The following is a 14,097-nucleotide window of genomic DNA, read 5'->3' as shown; positions in this document are numbered from 1 at the left end:
CCCCTGTGTGTAAATGCTATCTTGATGGAGCTCCCTTTGGCAAAATCTGGGAGAATTTGAACATTAAAATAAATGTATAGCCCATAGAGGAGGAAGAACCAATAAACACATATAAGTGGGGGTAAAGGGAAAGCATTATCCTTCAGCAGAATGCTGACTAATGCATACAGATTAATAGCATAATGACAAACAAAGGTTTGACAAGGAACAGGCTTAATTTACATAATTCCCAAGTACGTCCCCACAAATTACTTATTAGTTACAAAGAATGTAGTTAGTTTATAATGGGGAGACAACCTGGTAATAACACTGACGTGACCAGAGTAAACATCACCAGTATTGTGATAAACTGATAATCACATGCTTACTAATTTATGTACTGAGGAGGATGCAAAATCATTTCTGTGGCTTTCCTGTCAAAAACACATAACCTGAATCCAATAACAAGGAAACATCAGACCAAAAAAATGTAAAGACAAAATTGTTCCAGATTGAAAAAGACTGCTATGGTTTTGATATAGATTGAGTGTGTTTCTCAAAGGTTCATGTGTTGGAGGTTGGTCCTCAGTGTGGTGGTGGGACCTTTAAGAAGTAGGGTCTAGCAAGGATTTAGGTAGCTCTTGTGTAACCCCTGAACTCTTGTGTGAGTGAGTTGTAGAAGCAAACCTGACCCCTGACTTGCTCTCTGACTTTTTTCTAGTGATGTGATCTCTTGCTACCACATGAGCTCCTTCCATTGGGACCTCACTAGAGGCCAGTTTAATGTTGTTGTGTCCAACTACAACTAAAAAATAAATTAAAAAAAATCACACAGTAAACCAGGAACATATTTGTAATCCTAGTTGTTTGGAAGAATGAGACAGGAAGATCACAGGTTCAAGGCCAGCTAAGGCAACTTAGTGAGACCCTGTCTCAAAATTAAAAAAATAATAATAAAAATTAAAAAGGGCTGAACATGTAATTCAATGGTAAAGTGCCCTGGGTTGAACTGCCAATACCAGAAGAAAAAAAAAATCACACAGTGGGAGTGATGCAGACTTGTAAATTTATTCTTGCAGTTATGCCACTTTTCCTTACCCAACTTGAGCTTATGTCATTAGATTACTTCAATTACTTCATTACTTATAATTTCTATAAGTTATAAGAGGTTATAAGTTTATAATAGTTTATCATTTTTTCCTCTATGTTTAATATGCTTTTTTGCATTATTTGTACTTTTCCAAATTAAATATTTAGCTTGGCACATGGTAAATTATGCTCAGTAAATATTAGATGTTTCAGTGATTACTATTACTTGAGCAAATTGGAGGAATCCTAGTTCTCCTTTCACTGAAGGTGTACCGCATTCAAAGTCTTGGCTCTAAATTGAGGCCTGAGTTTAGTCCCATCCATAGGGACCAAAGACCAAGTGGCTTTCTTCTGTTGCTGTGTGGCCATTGAAACCATAACCACTGTCTTTCTAGACCTATATCCACCCTTCATTTCTGACTTTGTTTCCGGCTCCTGTGGGATATCTCTTATCTTTCTTACAAAAGCTTGGATGAATATTTATAATTATTGTTAACTGCACATTGGGGGGGAGGTTAGTTAGAAAGAACTACACATTAGCTAAGGCCACCACATTGTCTCAGCTGGAAGTCAGACCTACTAGTTTGTAGTGATTTTTTATGATTTAAAGTTATCCACAATCACAAAATCTTAACATTACATTAAAAAAGTAGGTAGAGAAAAATCTGGTAATCAGCAGGTAGGTTAAAGAACACAGTAAACAGTGTCCTATGAGTTCCTTCTTGGTAATACAAACATGTTTTCCTTCTCTCTTTCTCAATGGTACTTGGGATTGAACCCAGAGGCTCTTTACCACCAAGCTAAATCCCCAGATTTTTTTTTTTTTTTTTAGTTTTGAGACAAGATCTCCCTAAGTTCTGAGGCTGGCTTCTGATTTAAGTTCCTCCCGTTTCAGCCTCTGAAGTTGCTGGTGTTACAGGGGTGTTCTCAGCATGGTTTTACATTTCTACAAGTAATACTCATCACAAGATAGCTAAGCCAACATTGTGCTTTATTATTGCCAATCTTTTGTCTGTGTACCATTTTTTCTTTTAAGTGGTTTTATGTCAGTATTGTTTTATAATCTGATTCCTTTAATGAAAGAATATATTAGGGACCATTTCCCACAAAAAAATCTATGACTCATTTGTAGGAATATATTGTATATATCCTCTTCTTGTTGAATATTTAAGTTGTTTTACATTTGTAACTTTGATTTAATTTTAGCCCAATATATTTTAGGAGGTATAATTTCTATAAGTTATAAGAGGTATTTCTTTTTGATGTTGTGGCATTGTTTTCTTGGCGGTGCTGGGGATAGAGCCCAAGGTCTTGCTTGTGCTAGGCAAGTGCTCTACCACTGAGCAGTCTCAGTAAGAGGTATTTTAAAATTATTTCTTAATTTTTGGTCTAGGTTTTAATGTTACCATTATCATTTCAATTTCCACCTAGAGGTCCCAGGAGATCACTCACTCACTCATTACCTCCCTCAAGCAAACATGTACAAATTAGTTCTCTGAGTTGATACCATTAGTGTTCATTCAGATCACCACAACGGAAAACTGAATTAACTCTCTTTCCTGAGTTCCAGCATTTAACTAGTCCTCACACACAGTCAATCTTCAGTCTCTCCTGAATCCTAACCCCTATCTCTTTTCTATCTCTCACTAAAGATTTAGTGCAGGCTTTCTTCACTTCCTGATAGAGCTATTATCAAAACTTCCCATTTATGATCTGGTTGCCAATTCTTCACCCTGATTACTGATGTTGTTTCTAAAATGCACATCTGGATATCTTTTCTTGCTTTATGTCAAGAAACACCTACAGTTTCAAAGATAACACCTAAATTCCTTGCATGTTAAATAAGTTTAGAGAACAAGCAAGGATCAGACTATTGATTAATATGTTTTATTGCAATATATTATTTTAAACTTTTCTTTCAGAGTGATGGAGTTTAAATATTAAGTATTTGTGGTATTTAAAGTTTTTAAATAGATTTTATTTGACATTTATTTTGTGTTACTGTTTCCTTTTTTATTTTTACAAATTTTTATCATCAAATGTCTGTTTCAAGTTGAGATCAGTTTTACATATTATTAAAATATGTAATTTTGTCAAAATATGTTCAAATAATAATAAACCACATATTTAATATTGTGTCTTTTTAACAGAATGTTTTTGAGCTTTTTATATAAGAAATAATTTACTGTTTATTATTATGGGTATTCATTATTATTTAAAATGCATAAATCATATGAAAATACAAAATAATTTATGAGTCAGTATTTCTTATCTCTCATCCTCAAATAATGAAGTTTAATATTTGTTGGGAATTTCAAGATACTAGATATTTTCCAAATTTCTTGACAGATTTTTCTCATGATTCAAAAATATGCAAAAATTTCCAAGGAATTCCCACATGGAAATATTACCAGATACTATATTAAGCCCATCAATATGCATTATCTCATTTAGTTATCATAGTGCCCTCTGATGTAAGGACACTTTGCTAGCTCCATGTTATAAGGATGAGGATGCTAAAACACAGATGAAGAACAGGCAAAACCCTAAAGACCACCTAACTAGTAGAAGGTAAAACAGATTTCAGGCCATCTAGATCTGGAATACATGCTCTTAGCTGATGCATTATTGATTAGTAAGCCAGAGGTGGGGTTCTTGAATTAAGTAGAAATGGTAGAATTGGAAACGTACCCTTACATTTGTTTCTTTCTCTTTCTGAAGGGTGTTATGGCTTAGGTGCATTGTTTATATAAGATAAATACTAGTATGAAGTAAAACTGTAGGGCTTAATATCCTTTGAGCTTTCCAAACCAGTTCCACACAATTGAACTTTCCCCATTCTTAAAATAAAAAAAAAAAAAAAGATCATCAAAGAAGTAACTTGATTTTAGAGAATTACTTGTGTACCAGAGCAGGTCCAGATAAGTGACAGATTGAGGAATTAGCCTTGCTACTTTCGGAAAGGGCTGTGTGCTTTGTGGCTGCAGACAGTCTGGTATTTACTGAAGAGTCCTCCTGTGTCTGCTTTGCCTGGTATACATAAACAGGCCTGTTCTGATGGTGGTTAATCCTTTCTTCAAAGTGTATGTCTCATTCCCTGATAACACTATGAGTTAGCTCTACCATGGTATGTCAGACTCATTTAATAGCACTTTCTAGCAACACGTTCACATTGTCTGCATCTGTAGAGACAAAGGGAGAATAATGACTTCACCTTTTAAAAATAACTTTTTAAAGCAGTAATCTTTAGAGTTTAGCTTTCTACATGCCAGAATGCTGGTTAGAGCAGCTGTTTAAAATTTCCCAAATTGTTTCTGGAAATGCCAACAAAATTACTGGTTTGGTGTGAGCTGATCAAATTTCTAGAATTTGAGGACTCAAGAGAAAATAAAGAAGAAAAAAGAACATTATGTGGAATTGTGGGGTTGGTTGCCCAGAGATTATGGTTTTCTTGCATGATGACGTTAGGACATGTGTAGAAGAGGGAGTTAGGCAGATGGCTTAATTTTAATACTAACAGCATTGGAGTATTGCTTGGTAAGGAAATATCCTATAGCTGTACCTTAGAATGATGCACTTATAAATGTCTTACTGGAGAGCCAAGTGTACATATGGTGATTATGAGCTTTGGACTTGGACAGATCTGATTTTATAGACTGGCTCTACCTGTGTACTATTTAGTCTTGTACAAATTGAGTAGCTACTCTGGGATTTCTTATCTTTGAAAAGTAGGAAATATAGAACCTGAGCTTGTTATGGAGATTAAATGGGACATTTAAAGCTGTTAATACAGAGTATGTGGTAAATGTTAGATACTAGAAAGAAGGTTGGTTGAGACGTCTTTATTTATTGAGCACCTTTCTTCATGCTGGGTAATTTCTCAGTGTGGTGTTGTGATGATTAATAAGACAAACCCAGTTCTCACCTTAACAAGATATGAAAGCAAACAATTAAAATAAATGGATTAAAGTCTGTCAGGGCTGGAGAATATGGAGTACTAGGGGAGCACATAAAAGAGACAGCTAATGAAGTCCTTGGAAATTAACAGAATGTGTAGTTAACATCAGAAGAGAAAACCCTCTGATCCTGGCTTGGCCAAGTATATGAGCAAATTCACTGAACCCCACCTCCTGTGCCCACTCCCTGACACCAAAAATCCTCAGAAAGTTTTGTTTTTATTTTTAAGGAAAAGAAATTAACATACAAAGGCAAACCAGTTTACCCTAAATATATTGACTTTGGTGTGTGAAATACAACCCAAATGTCCCAAATTAGCAAGTATCCTGTCCTGGGTATCATATAATATGGGTTCAAGATAATTAAAGTGGCCACATGATATTTTCTTGTGTGTTATATCACTTTTCCTAATGATAACACTCAGCACTTTCCCTTGGGTCAAGAAAGATCCAACACATGCCAAACTAGGAGAAGACAGATGAGAAGTTTCTCTGCTCTTCCATATCTCCAGGGTAGATGGGGTTCAGTGACTTCTGCAACAGAAAAATTCATTTAATATGTGTGGTTAACATCAGGCTACAGTAGATGGGGACATAAAGCAAGAAGGAGAACCTTAAGAACATGCTAATTCCTTACACACTATTTTGGTGTAAATGACAGTATATTGCTCCTATTAAATAAAAGCCGAAAATAAAATCTCTTCTTTTCCTATACTGTATATTGATGCTAATTCATGTGTGTGTTTGATAATTCAGTCATTCCTTAACACACACTCCATTTTATTATGTTGGAAGGTATTATAGTTTGGAATAAGCTCCTCTTAATGCAAGAATATTCCCAGGTAAAATGGTTGCATTATGAAAGCTGTAACCTAATCAGTCCATCACCTTTTGAATGAATATACTAGAGTGTAACTGTAGGCCGGTGGGGTGTGACTGGAGGACATGGGTCACTGGGGGCATGCCATGGAAGGTGCATCTTGCCTGCGACTCTTCCCTGCTTCCTTTCTCTCTGCTTCCTTACTGACACGGGAGCATCTTTTCTCTGCCATGTCCTTTCCCCATGATGCTTTGCCTCACAGTGGGCCCAAAGCTATGGAATTATCTGCCTATGGGCTGAAACTTCTGAAACTTTGGGCTCTAAATACACTTTCCTGCTCTGAGTTGTTCTTGTTGGGTATTTTGGTCAGAGTGACCTAAAGCTGACTAAAGCAGGACAACCCTGTGACATTGATGTGTGGGGATTTTTCAGTGAATTTGCTCTTACTTGGGTCAGTCTGGGCCAGTGGTTTTTTCCTCCCCGATATTCTGTTGATTTCCCAGGCTCTCATTAGAGCCCCTCTTGTGTGTTCCCCCCAGTCCTGGCTGGCACTTAGCCCATTGATTGTAATTGCTTTCCTTCTTGTCTCATTTTGACCTTTTCACTATTGCATCATCATCCTCGAAAATTACCCCACCCAAAGGAAAGTGCTCAGCACACATTGCATGTATTAAATGAAGGAGCTGATACAGACATGCACATTGTGGTCAGATCTGCTTTTGCTGACCCCCTCCTCTCTATCTGCTTTTGATCTAGATAAAGATGAGGGCTTCTCCAGAACCTAGATAACTGAGTCTTAGTTTCACCTAAAAATAAGTCAACCCTGTGGGGTTAGCTCCACGTGTCACCCCAGGCATGTTTGGAATTTATGCCAGATTTTTTTTTAACTTATGCCATTAGGAGGCTTTTTGTACCTACTTCTAAATTTCCAGCTATTTTGAATGACTGAGATAACAGGATCTATTATCCTTCCTGTGGAAGGAGGCAGAGAAGCCTAGAGCTTAGAGGTAAGCCAGCCAGCCATCCAATTAAAATTTCTAATGAGCAACTTTGTAATCTTATTATTCATTTAAAGCATCAGTCACTTTATCTGTTCAATGGGATCAATAATAAAAATACTTCATAGAATCATTGTAAAATTGAGATAATATATATAAAAGCTTACCTAATGCTTGGCACATATTCATTAACTTGGATTTTTATTATTATTTTGTTATTTTTATGATATTTAAAATATTTTAGTATTTATTATTAATATTTTATTATTATTACTAAATTATTATTTTATAGATCTAAATAATCAAATTATGGTGATATTAATGAATTGCAAAAATGGGAACTGTCAGAACATTCCTGGGAACTACCAGTGTGGTGACCTTGAAAATATACTGCTCAAACCTCCTGATGTGGGGAGCATGATTGAGTGATAGACAGCCCCTGCTGCTTCTCTCTCAGTGTACCTCTGCTTCCTATCAAGGCCAGGCTTCCCTCACAATGCTCTTAGCTGGTGGTGAGCAGAGTGGTGCTACCAATGCAGGCCTGTTCTTGCAAGGCATGGGGTGCCTTTAATGGATGATTTTGGCTCAAGGATTCTCCATGTGTATGATGGAATCTTCCATAAAGCTGTGCTGCAGGCTGAGACACTCCCTGCCCAGACTCTCCTTTTTCCCTTCACAGAGGTCAAACTTGTATTGTAATCTAAGGTTCTCCCTGCTGTTTCCAGCTTCTTTTCTATTTCTTTTACTGATGTTTCCCTCAATAAACCTCATGTTCTTCTAGTAACTGCTTTTTAGAAAATCTGAGCTAATCCAAGAATTGTAATAGTTGTTGGAAGAGAGTAACAATCTATACCTTAGAGAACAAGGTATAGATTTTCTCCATCATTTATAAAGTAGATATTATTATGGAGTTTAAATTGATCTTTGTGTTGTTGCATTTTCTCAGAATTAAAATATGGTCCTAATGATCATAAATTCTCTAGAACAAGCATTAGTCACCCTTTCCTTAGGGAAGGCCACTAGAATTTAGGGTATAACATGCTAATATGCAGACTGAATTTTAAAATTGCTGCTATTGAGGATAGTTAGTTTCAGGTCTTTAACAAGTAGTTTTAATTGTTAACGTTCAAGAACCAAAAATTTCTTCCCCCAAAATAAACAAAATTGACAACTCTCTAGGGTATCTATTTTTATAGTTTAATCTTTCGCCTATTTCTTTGGTTTTCTTACTCATTCTACCAAATCCTCACTTGATTACTATTTTTGTGACAGACCAGGTCCAGGGTACAGTCACTATCCGGAACATCAGTGCTCTCTCTTCAGGTTTGTATCAGTGTGTGGCTTCTAACGCCATTGGAACCAGCACCTGTCTTTTGGATCTGCAGGTTATCTCACGTAAGTATGTAGAATCATGATGCCAACTCTGGGTGTGAAACTCCATAACCTTTGTCAAACCAGTAAACAAAGGATTCTGGTTATTTTGAGATTGTCTGAAGATTGAATAGAAATTCTTTCAATTTTAACAATAGTTGAAAATATTTTGTAAATATCAGTGTACTTTTTAAGTATATGATGATCTTTATGACAAAATGTCTTTCTCTTCAGGATTATTAGAATTAAACCAATTCTTATTTCATAGTGCTATAGACATATAAATTTACAATGAGCTTATATCTGTAGCAAAACCTTCTTGTGTTTTTTCCTAATTCTTTTTATATGCCTGATTTTGGGGTATCTGATTATAAATAAGCAGTGAAGGAAATTTCTTTTTAGTTGAGAATTCTGGGCTATTTGAATTCTAGTTGCAAAGGGAGGAATGTGGCTGGGATGAAATCATTAGGTATCCCATGAGTGCCAGGCTCACTTGGGGCACTCAGGCAAATTGGATAGGCACTGTCTGTTCCTGCTCTGCTCCAGCTGCTGCTCTCTTGAAGCTACGTGAGTTGCTTAATGATTTATTTATTTATTTATTTATTTATTTATTTATTTATTTATTTATTTATTTATTTTTAAAGAGAGAGAGAGAGAGGAGAGAGAGAGAGAGAGAGAATTTTTAATATTTATTTTTTAGTTCTCGGCGTACACAACATCTTTGTTGGTATGTGGTGCTGAGGATCGAACCCAGGCCGCACGCATGCCAGACGAGCTTGCTACCGCCTGAGCCACATTCCCAGCCCCGCTTAATGATTTATTCATTCACCAGATGTTGAGAGCCTACTATGTGTTAGTCTTCACCCCTGGGGATATAGCTCAGTTGGTAGAGTGCTTGCCTTGCATGCACAGGCCTTGGGTTCAATCCCCAGAACTACACTCACAGACACACACACAGACACACAAAAAAATTTAACAGAGGTTTAGCTTTATATGGATGTGATACTTCAGGCAGTTTTGTATGCTATAATTAAGCTTACATATGTTTATACTTTGTATGGGTATATGCAATTTCTCTCTCTTCCTCTTTCTTTTCTTTAAATCTACCTTAAATATATTTTGCAGCTCAGCCCAGGAGCATTGGACTAATAGCTGGAGCCATTGGCACTGGTGCAGTTATTATCATTTTTTGCATTGCACTGATTTTAGGGGCATTCTTTTATTGGAGAAGCAAACATAAAGAGGAGGAGGAAGAAGAAATTCCTAATGAAATAAGGTCTGTATGTCAGATGATTTGTCCTACATAGCCAATGTGTAATCTGTTCATTTTGGCAGTCAAGATTTCTTTGCTAATCTTATAACTCTGATGGCCAAGATAATTTAAGTGGCCACATGATATTTTCTTGTGTGTTATGTCACTTTTCCTAATGATAACACTCAGCGTTTTCCCTTGGGTCAAGAAAGGTCCATCACACACCAAACTAGAAGGAGACAGATGAGAAGTTTTTCTGCTTCTCCATATCTCCGGGTAGGTAGGGTTCAGTGACTTGCACAATTGAAAAATTCACTTCATACGTGTGGTTAATATTAGGCTATAATAGATGGAAACATAAAGTAAGAAGGAGAACCTTAAGAACATACTAATTCCTTACACACTATTTTGGTGTAAATGACAGTGTATTACCTTGATTTTCATTACTATTACAAAATATCTGAGGCAGGAATTTTGTTATAGAGGTTTACAAAAGAGTTTTATTTTGGCTCAGGGTTCTGGAAGGGGAAAAGAGGCCATATCTGGTGGTGGCCTCCTTGCTGGCAGGCTTGAGGAGGTTGCACAGGAGTGTGTGTGAGTCTGTGTCTGTGTGGTCTCTTTCCATCTTCTTATAAAACTCTCAGGATCTAGTCATGGAGCCCCACCCTATGACCATATTTAATCCGAATCATGTCCCAAAGACCCCACCTCCAGATACCAAAGTGACTTAAGTTTTTCACCCTCAAAAAAAACCTCACAATGGGAATCAAATTTCAACACCTGAGCCCTTAGGAAGCGCTCAAACTGTAAACACTGTACCAGACAGTTCAGATGAGATGTCTTAAAAAAAAAAACAAAAACAAAAACAATGTCAAGATGATCTTTAAAGAAAAGTGACTTTTGGCATCTTATGGAGATTTGATGTTACAGGCTCAGTCTCAGCTTTCATTATATCATATCCTGTTGAAAATGCTTTAATGGTTCCAGTCTCCTTAGTGGGACCTGCATTGCCTTCAGGATCTGATAGCTGCCCTGCTTACTCTGTGCTCCATACTACCCTTTATTTTCCCTGTATCAGGGTCTTTGCTCAAGCTTCTGCACTCTCCTGATCCATGCACCTTCTTCTTTCATTATCTATTAAATAAATCTCTTGATTTAATTCAAGACTAGTCAGGCATCGCCTCCTCACATATAATGTCTTTTTAGCCTCTTGCCCAAATTTTTATACTTATAGATGTTTTTGCACTTATTGTCATCACCGTTTAACCATAGGCTTCTTGGGTGTCTTTTTTCTTTCTTTCTTTCTTTTTATGGTGCTTAGGTTGGAACCTGGGGCCTTGGCAAGCTAGACAAGCACTCTTACTCTAAGCCATATTCCCAGCCCCAGTTAGGTGTCATTTTTGCATGAAATATATAGAAGAATGTACTCTATAAATGTTAAGTAGATGAATTAACATCTAAACTAGTGACTCTATAATTCTTTAGAGTTCGGGCTGTGTTTTGGAATAGGTTATTGAGGAACAAGAATTACTGAGAAACATCTCTCATAAGCACAATCTCAAATAGTAATTTGATTTCTCAAACTCCAAATGATAATAAAATCAAGCCAACACTAATGATTTCTTGAAGTTCTTCATATATAGCTTGTTTGTGTGTGTGTGTGTGTGTGTGTGTGTGTGTGTGTGTGTGTGTGTGGTGTTGGGGATTGAACCCAGGGCCTTGTATATGCGAGGCAAACACTCTACCAACTAAGCTATATCCCCAGCCCTATAGCTTGTTTTTGTAGCTATTTGATGACAATTCACTCAGTGGATTTCTTTATGGACTATTTAGAGTCTTTCTCTCTCTCTCTCTCTCTCTCTCTCTCTCTCTCTCTCTCTCTGTGTGTATGTGTGTGTATGTATGTGTATATATACATATATATTATGTATTTATATAATTTACACACAAAACATATATATATATATATGTTATATTAGAAGAGATATTCTTTGAGAGATCTAATAGTTCTTTTTCTACTGAGAAACTGAGGAAAGAATTCCTTGACTATTGTTTCACAGGGAGTGGGTACCGAAGCTGAGGCTAAGCATGGCTGCCATGTTTGCTTCATGATAGACCATTTGTTTCAGACATACTAATGTTAACATTAAAAAAAAAAAAAGATTCTTGGGTAGGATGATAGGATAAATCTGAAGTAAATCCTAATGACAATTTTTGTTCCTTCTCAGAGAGGATGATCTTCCACCTAAATGCTCTTCTGCCAAAGCATTTCACACAGAGATATCCTCCTCAGAGAACAACACGCTGACCTCTTCTAACACCTACAACAGTCGATACTGGAGCAACAATCCAAAAGTTCATAGAAACATGGAGTCATTCAACCACTTCAGTGACTTGCGCCAGTCTTTCTCCCTTCACTCAGGCAATGCCAACATCCCCTCCATCTATGCTAATGGGAACCATCTGGTGCCGGGTTCACATAAGACTCTGGTAGTGACAGCCAACAGAGGGTCTTCACCACAGATCATGTCCAGGAACAATGGTTCAGTCAGCAGGAAGCCTCGGCCTCAGCACACACACTCCTACACGATCAGCCAAGCAACACTGGAGCGAATTGGTGCAGTTCCTGTCATGGTGCCAGCCCAGAGTCGGGCAGGGTCCCTTGTATAGGACATGAAGAGAGGTTGTGTTCAGAAAAAAATAAATGGGATGCCTCCATACAAGGGGAAGGGTGGGTTGGGTGAGTGCTGGGAAAGATAGACTTTCCTTACGATTATATTAGACAAAAGCACAAAGAGGAAGACAGTGCTGTTACTGGCCACTAAGATGTGTACAGTGGACTGGAACGCTCCATCTTGAAGCCTTGTCTCCCCACCACAGATGTCCTGGGATTCTTTTCAAAAAGCTGCATCTCAAAGATGTGCCAAGCCAAGGAGAAATATAAGAGCAGAATAGCACTTAAAACTCAAACTACAGTCCAGATGGGCTTGTTCTTTAATTCATGCCTAACTTAATAATTTCAAGAGATTAAAGTGCCAGATGGAATTTAATAAGGAAATTATTTAAAAAATAGGTGTCTTTAGAAAAAATAATGAGCAACCCTGTGATGTGTTCTGCCTCTGCCTGTTCAGTCCCTCATTGTGTAGAGGGCTGGATGGCATAAGTGGTTAATATTGGTCTTAACAGTGATGGCTCTTCTGTCACATAGAATCAAAACTTTTTACACAAACAAAATTTATCGAGAAATGGAGGAAAACAAAGGAGACTTCTTTGAGAAACCCCTCCATATTTATTTATTTATTTCTTCCTGAACCATGAATTTCATATTTGGAATTTTGCTATATTGACAGATTCTTGTCTGTCTGTGTTATTCTAGGATCTGTTACAGGTCCATGGCATAACTGTTCATTATTTCCTGGAAAAGTATTTTTTTTTAAAGAAAACTTTTTTTTTTTTAAATACATGAGAGGCATTGGACTGGGCAGTGAAAAGACTTAACACCTTGTTTGGTTATTATAGTTAGCAAACCCAGCAGAAGGTCTGACACAAAAGGGCTAGGTTATTTGGGCAGCTCAGAAGCAGGAAGGCAGGTGTATGGGACCTCAGCCTTCCTGGGCAGCTTCCCAGAGTGAATTTGACCAGGTCTCCCTTGCTGTGACACCAGGTTACTCTTAGTGAGGGCAGCACTTGATGCCTTTTGTCTCAAAAGGCATAATTCTTCCTTGTTTGACAGAGGTTGGGTTATTGTAGGAAGGGGAAGATTATTGTTTGTTTGTTTCAAAATAATTCTTTTTGCAAAAGAGGCAAGACTGAGACAAACAGGGTAACTTGCAGCATGTTCCTGGGAGAGTTTGCACTCTGACAGCTCAGGTTTGCAATTTCGCCCAGATGCATTTTACACCATTGTAAAGAGACTCCTCTTGTGACTAATTACCTGGCTTGGTTGGTCCTGTAGTTCACCAGATTAGTTTACAAACTCCCCATTCAGTTTTGTGCTATGAAGATCTGGCCATACTTGTATTGGTGGCTATCTCGCCTTAATCACACTTTAAGAAACCTACAGGTGATTTCTTCCCAGATGTTTCCCAAATTATTTATGATACCAACCCCATGATTCAGTAAGAACATCTTTCCTTCCCTCATGTGCTCTCATGACCTCTTCCCACCATGCTTCTTGACTTCTGATTTCTGACTTTTCTGAGTGACTGGATGGGAACAGTTGTTGTATACATGATTTTCCCAAGTGGGCTATACTCGGAACCTAACCGTTGCAACCATTTAATGTTGTCACAAAGCTGAATTTACCTTAGCATTACTTATTTTTTTCCATTTGATGGTTCTTGACTTTGTAAAAATTTAAATAAATGAATGTCTATACTTTTTTATAAATAAAAGTGAAATACCATGACACAGAAAAGATGATACTATCAGATGCTGTTTAGAAAAGCATTTATCTTGCATTTCTTTATTCTTTCTAATTATCTAAAATTCAATAAAATTTTATTCATATAAAATAAGTTGTCATTAATTATCATACTAATAAATATATTATTTTTATTTAACAATCCCCTTGATGTTAAATGCATTTTTCCATTCCATTAAATAATATTTATAACCAGGTTAATGAACATG

General features: G+C 37.0%; 1 protein-coding gene across 3 annotated transcripts in view; it reads left to right on the top strand.

The window, feature by feature from the left end:
• The window catches only part of IGSF11 (immunoglobulin superfamily member 11), a 149,974-nt gene extending 136,087 nt beyond the window's left edge, over positions 1 to 13,887 (top strand). For 2 of the 3 annotated variants that reach the window (XM_081302340.1, XM_081302342.1), the window contains exons 5-7: positions 8,115 to 8,237; positions 9,339 to 9,489; positions 11,694 to 13,887. In XM_081302340.1, the coding sequence (XP_081158466.1) occupies positions 8,115 to 8,237; positions 9,339 to 9,489; positions 11,694 to 12,135 (716 nt within the window). In that variant the 3' untranslated portion in view covers positions 12,136 to 13,887. The remainder of the gene's footprint in view (positions 1 to 8,114; positions 8,238 to 9,338; positions 9,490 to 11,693) is intronic. The other variant, XM_081302341.1, reaches the window with a different exon arrangement.
• Positions 13,888 to 14,097: the final 210 nt, after the last annotated feature.

This window comes from Spermophilus citellus (assembly GCF_964194105.1).
Source record: "Spermophilus citellus genome assembly, chromosome: 7".
In the NCBI taxonomy this organism is placed as follows: Eukaryota; Metazoa; Chordata; class Mammalia; order Rodentia; family Sciuridae; genus Spermophilus; species Spermophilus citellus.
This window is presented reverse-complemented; position numbering and strand designations above follow the sequence as displayed.